Source organism: Dendroctonus ponderosae, unplaced genomic scaffold, assembly GCF_020466585.1.
Source record: "Dendroctonus ponderosae isolate FM_Combo_2020 unplaced genomic scaffold, Dpon_F_20191213v2 Dpon_F_20191213_1, whole genome shotgun sequence".
In the NCBI taxonomy this organism is placed as follows: Eukaryota; Metazoa; Arthropoda; class Insecta; order Coleoptera; family Curculionidae; genus Dendroctonus; species Dendroctonus ponderosae.
In genome coordinates, this window is record NW_026017110.1 from 41,592,693 (window position 1) to 41,599,472 (window position 6,780).

Below are 6,780 nucleotides of genomic sequence, written 5' to 3' on the forward strand. Positions count from 1 at the left end.
AAGGTCGAAGCAAAAGGGGTTTTTGGCTTCCCTTCAGGAAGACCTTTTTTCCTCAATGAATGCCCTTCCAGTGAAAGAAAAGTCGCCATTTAAAGATGATCTCCTCACGTTTTCGTGCGATTGCGGATCCGCAAATGTCCTTGTAAGGGCTCTGCCCAGGTACTGGACTACTTCCCGCCCATTTAAACTATAGGCAGAGAAGCAACTGGCCGACCATCTGGCCATACACTGACATGGGCTTGCTCCTGTCATTTGTTGTTAATCTGTTAATGTCTGTATATAATGTAGATATTAATAAATGTTTTATCTATCTATCTATCTCGTCCGATCACCGAAGTTAAGCAACGTCGGGCGCGGTAAGTACTTGGATGGGTGACTGCTTGGGAACACCGCGTGCCGTTGTCTTTTTGTTTCTTTGCAATGCAAGCAAATGTTCCAAATAAAAAGGATATTTTACGTTCTAAAGAAAATTAAATTACATTTTACCAATGTCTGATCTATTTATAAATTATTCAACCAAGGATAATATTAAAATTATTATTGCCATCATGCGTTAAACAAGTTCAATATTTTATGGTTTCTATTAATTTATGAAGTTATCACTTCGGTCGAGCGTCCCGTGACGCACACCATTTTTTTATTCTCCGTACTAACACTTCTCTCGTTAGTGTTACCGTTCGTATTACTTTCGTTTGAACGATTGTTGTCACTCTCAAAAACTGTGTCATCTTCAGTACGTAACCATCTATAACATGATTTGTTCCTCATTTTCACACTTTGGTGTTGGTCCCGACAATCTGATTTAACCGCTTTAAAATTCGGACTGCCCTGAAAGGAAAAGTCTACACCATCCGTTTACTTTTTATCACAAAAGTGACGAAAAATCGGAAATGTTGCCATAAAAGCCATAAGAAAAAGAAAAAATTGAAGTAGCAAAACATGTCCTTATTGTGCTCAGCAAAGGAACACATAACATAGAAGTCACGGAAACCCAAGTTCCGGCCACAACAACGATCTACCGATTTCCACTAACTACGAACTGTATGATGGACAGCAACTTTTGAGATGAAAAACAATGTCACCTTCGGTCAATGCGACGCACCCTAAAATTCGGCTTAATTATTCTATGTAATAAGGTGCGCCTTATAACTTTATGATTATTTTAAAGTAGGCAATCCTTAACATAGGTAACGGGCAATATAAACTAACGCCCTGTATACGTTAACAATAATTTCATAGAATCTCTCCCTCGTATATGAAAAATATCCCCAAAATCTGTTTCTCCCACAGACCTTGCGCAGATTAGAATCCCAATGTTCAAAAATTGTTAGCCGTTTTGTTGGATATACGTCTGTCAACTTGTGCGGAATTCGCCTTTTGTGTCGTATTTAGATAAAACCATGAAATTATATCTGAACTCTATACAAATGGTGATTTGGTTCGGTATCGCAGTTGCCTATGATTTAAACCTCAAGAAAATCGACGACACCCTAAGAGAAATGCAAGCAGAGACTGTAAAACTGTAAGTGCGACTGTAAAATCCACAAGATTCTTGAACATTTTAGGTTTCAGATTGCGCTTCCAAAATCATCAAATTCAATCTTTGAGATGTTATGTTGAAATTATTTCTTTTATGTAATAATAATAAATATATTTATTAACTTTTAAAGATCAATTTTGGTAAATTTGGATGCGTTTTCGTCACACATTTTTTACGACTGTTCCGACCGCATTACCCTTCAATTTGTAAAGCCGAAATATTTTTTATTGGATTGGTAACGATACTAATAATTGTGATGAAACTAAGTACAATTATTGTGATCTCACAGAACACGGTAATGCTTCCAATAGATGTGTGCGCAAATATATACCAATTTATTGTTATAATATATTTATTACTCTTCAATTTTCAATACTGCACATATTTGTTAAAATTGTAATGTACAGAGGGTTATACATCCTTAAGTAGCTTCTTTGTCATACTTTGGTGCACCATAAAGCTAAGCGATTACAACGACCGAAAGAAGCTGGAAGAGGCGCCAACTTGTCTCAGTCTTATTGATTTTAGTCCTGCATCCTATTGTGACGATTTAATTCTTGAATTATCAATGGACAAATTGTTGAATTAATGCTTTGACTAGTTTGCTCATTCAGAATTATCAACACACCTGATATGTAATGTTTTATTTAAAAATAAATTAACGCTGATAATATTTACTTCACTGTAGTTTATTAATACAAGTTATTATTTAGAAGCAAGACCTACGCTAAAATTAAACATATAATAAACATTAAACATTACATCTTCAACTTTTAATATAAAAATAACTTAATTCCAGAAGTTCTATTTTAGTGAAAACTACCATCGATTAACTAATTCTTAAGAAATGGACATCAGCAATTCATCGAAAACCATTCTTTATTAAAAAGCACTGTTTTTCATTTTCAAAAGTAATCTCCAAAATGGCTTTAGATCAGGACAGGGCTCATGGGTAATGTGACCATGCGTCCCGATTTTGGCGGGACAGTCCCGTTTATGGGTGGATTGTCTTGCGTCCCGCAGATTTTTTAAAATGTCCCGCTTTCTAGAAAATATCTGCATTTCTTATTTTAAATGTACTTTAAAAATATGTTAACATTTGAACAGTTGAACATTAAAACTTTAAAATCTATATCAAGTGTAAAATATAAGTTGACCAATTTATGTCAAATGTGTATGAATTATTTCACGAAATTTTTACTATTGCAAAGTATTTACTCGGATCAAAACTATGACCGTGAAAGAAAATCATAATATTTTTTAAATAAAAAAAATTGTTCAATGTTTAAATTATAATTTTTTACAAATGTTTTTATGGTTACTGTTTTTATATATTTGTAATTTGGTTGTAATTCTCATTTCATTCAGTGGTCCTGCTTTGCTTCAATGAAAAGGTGATCCTTTACTCATGGGGCTACCATGTGTTGATTTAACATGTGCCTTGGACAGAATAAACTGAGCTTTTTTGCAAAAAATTTTTTAAGCTCTGGCCATTTCATGGATCAACACACGAATAGCTCAGAGCATACATACTCGTATTTACACAGATAATCATATTTAAAATAAATGGATATGTTTCAAGTGCTGAACATCTGGCGCTCGCAGTACCCCCAAGGTGGTATCTGATTTCAGTTTTTCTTAATTTTATTTATAAACGTTTTTCAAGAGTTTCTGCTTGACCCAACTAGCAACGTCATAGTAAAATTGATTTTTATGCAGACCACTGCACCTTATCTACCCATGGCAGGGATTTAGAGAGATTACCCATATTTGCAGTACATATAATCATCTAATTTTACCCATGTTCTTTCAAACTTCTTATAATTGTCGACTCAAAGATCTGCGAAATTACATCCTTATACAATACCAACTTACTGAACATCTACCTAAATGACATATAATAGAAAGAAAAACGCTACATTATAGGTAAATTTTTTGACTACCAGCAGAATCTAGATTACCACACTGAGCATCTGTTTGCTGACTCACTTTTGGCCTATTGAGCTATCCCATTAAACAAAACTTAAAATTATAAACATTTTACATAAGGGTTTAAATTACCGTTAAAAGTTTATTACCTCCTCACCAATAGAGTCAGTCTATTGAATAATTTTGGCTATTTTCGAATTGGTAGGAGGTGCGTGATGCAAAAGTGAAAATTAAGAAGGCTTCTGCTCAAATTTGCATTAAAAAAGTATCAGTCGCAAAAAAGAACAGTCAAAGTCTAAATTAGTCGCGTTTTGCCATCATGATCTGTCACATACAGGGTGGTTTTTTAGTGCGAGAGTCCATTATTTCCGTTGGTGTTGAACTTTCGAAAAATAGTTCCATATAAAAATTGTTGACGCACAAAGTGCGCACATTTTAAAAATATTTTATATGTTACAGAGTGTCTCAGAAAAGCGAGATAAGATCAAAGTGTACTTTTTTACATAGAACTACCCATTTTTTATTAGCTCATGGAATGCAGCTTGAAACGCTCCATATGTACCGTAAATTGTTTTTTCTTACTTGCGACGTTGGCAGATTATTGCCATTTTAGTAAAATTTAGTGAAATTTAAAATCAAAATAATATGATGACTTTTAAACTAGTCGTCATATACGATACGTATATTGATATGCCAAGAATCATCAAATTTTGACACTTTATTTATTAATTTTCATATCCACCTTACAACACCCCAACAGAAAGAAGTTACAATAGCAACATATGCGCATGACATAGGATTACTGTCAACTGACACAAATCGAGTAACAGCCGCACAGAAACTACTAGGAAGCGAGCGATGCTGTTTATAAATGGACCACCAAGTGGAAAATTAAACTTAACGAACCTAAATCGACCTATGTTAACTTTACCAACCATAATTTGACAGATCCCGCAGTAATAAATAATAATGAAACCGGCGTCCCATATGCAAATACTGCGAAATACCTTGGTATGACTTTGGACACTAAATTAAGATGGAATAAACCTGTCAGAAAGAATGTAAAAGAGTTGAAAATGAAAATTGCCCAATATAGATGGCGGATTGGCAGGCATTCAAAGATGACTTTGTATAACAAACTTTAACTTTATAAACAAATTATTAAACCTACATGGCTCTACGGTATTCAGCTATGGGGATGCACAAAAAGCACATACACAAAAAAGATTCAAACGGTCCAAAATAAGGCATTACGTGAAATAGCCAATACAATATTATATGGTTTGTCAGAAATAATGATCTTCACAGAGACCTTGGAATCCTGACTGTTGAACAGGCAATCAAACGGTATGCAAACAATCACCAAGCTAGACTAAAGCTTCATCCGAACGCAGAAGCCCGCCAGCTGCTAGATGATCAGAATTTATACCGCAGATTGAAGAGAACTAAGCCCTTTGAATTGATAAAGTGTTTTAAGGGCAGAGCATGGTGTGCGTGTAAATATTGTCAATCTTCTGTGAGGCTAAAACTTGGAAAGTCAATGGACTGACTTAGTTAACTACCCTAATTTTAAGATTACGGATAAAAACTGATAGTTGGTCATGCTTGACTAGTTTTAGTAAATAATATTAATAAATAAAAAAATGTTCACCTTACGCAATGTAACCACTTTTTGAAATTTTTAAATAAAATAATAATTTGAAAACGGTTGATTTTACAGCTTAACGTGTAAATGGAAATTTGTAACTTTGTAAAATGTCTATATAATGACGTATTAATATACAGGTACTTTTATTTGAAAAACAAAAGTTATATTGCGCTAAAAAGTTTTAGATTCATGTCACCATTGTTAACACCCTGTACAATATTGTACATTGTATTAATATTTTGGTTCAATGGAATTCTTAACGGATCTGTGGTTATTGGAAAGACGTATTTTTTTGTATCTTTAACGGCTTTTTTTGCTTCTACAATTAATTTTTAGATGCCATGTTTTTAAGCAAAATTGTACTTAAATGGTGATAATCTACCAACGTCGCTAGTAAGAAACAAACAATTTACGGTGCATATGCAGGGTTTGAAAAAATGGTAGTTCTATTTTAAAAAAATCACTTTGATCTTGCCTCGCTTTTCTGAGACACTCTGTATAGTATAAAATATTTTTAAAATGTGCGCAGTTTGTGCATCAATGACTTTTATATGAAACTATTCTATTTTAATTACTAATCTAATTACTATTACTACTCTAATTTCCAGGAGTTGGCACAGTGTTGCCGAAATGGCTTGATGCGCCAACCCAACGCACCGACACAGTAACTATCCGGAGCAGTTGCGTTGCAATCACCCATGTGGTTGTTTTAATTAATTAGTTGCTTTAATCCGCCCCTGGGTTACATGCTAAACGTAACTAAAAGTGTGCGACACAGTGAGACGCGCAGAGCTATAACGGAACAGTCAGAAATGGAAAATACTCTACAAGTTCAGAGTTGTGCGTTCAGTAAAGCAGAATGCGCTCTAAATGCCGTCAAAATTTCGAATTTCACTCATCCTTAAGAAAAATTTGCTTATGATTTGAAAAAACTGTTGCGGGACACATTTTGCAGGGCGTTTATTCAATAGAAATTACTCAACAACGAAAAACACTCTATAAGTTCAGAGTAATGCACGTTCAGTAAAGAAGAGTGCGCTTTAAACGTCGTCAAAATTTCTTTAAAAATTCAGTCAATCACATGAAACCCTGAATTTTGTGCGCTTCGTAACTGCTGATTTGAAAATGAATGCTTTCAATAAAAAAATTCGAACTTTCAAAGTAAAGCTTTGAAAGACACTTAAAAGTTGAACATTTTGTAGAAAGTGTTTTCTAATGAAATTTGACGTAAACTTGCACCTAAATATCTGATATTAAAATTTCGTTGACTTTTTGTAGCAAATGCATCAGAATTTACTCACGCACGTTGTTACAACTGAATGGAATTACAAATTCTCTATCAATGATTTAAAAACGAATTCTGTGGCTCAAATGGTTCTTGAGCAACGTCAATTGCATATCTGAAACGGTTCTTTAGAGACCAGTTTCAGTAAAAATGTAAAAATGTAAAAATACACAGCCGCCTAAAATATTTCCAAAGTTTAAAAATTAACCACGAAAGAACCAATAGCTCAATCGATCCCAAATCTATCCGTTAAGTTCCTCTTTAAGAGTTCTTCCCGCTGAGGAGAAGTTTTTCTCGGGATATCCGACCGCCGCTATGGCCATCTTAATCCCGGAAACCGCAACTTTGCACGACTTGTGTGTGGTTCCTTCCTATACG

General features: G+C 34.2%; 1 protein-coding gene across 1 annotated transcript in view; it reads left to right on the forward strand.

Annotated features, from left to right (window-relative positions):
• Positions 1–1,302: 1,302 nt before the first annotated feature.
• LOC109536832 (voltage-dependent calcium channel subunit alpha-2/delta-3) overlaps positions 1,303–6,780 on the forward strand; it is a gene marked incomplete at its 3' end in the record, with an annotated part of 40,641 nt that continues 35,163 nt past the window's right edge. The window contains 1 exon segment of the mRNA XM_048666256.1: positions 1,303–1,522. Coding sequence (XP_048522213.1) covers positions 1,401–1,522 — 122 coding nt within the window.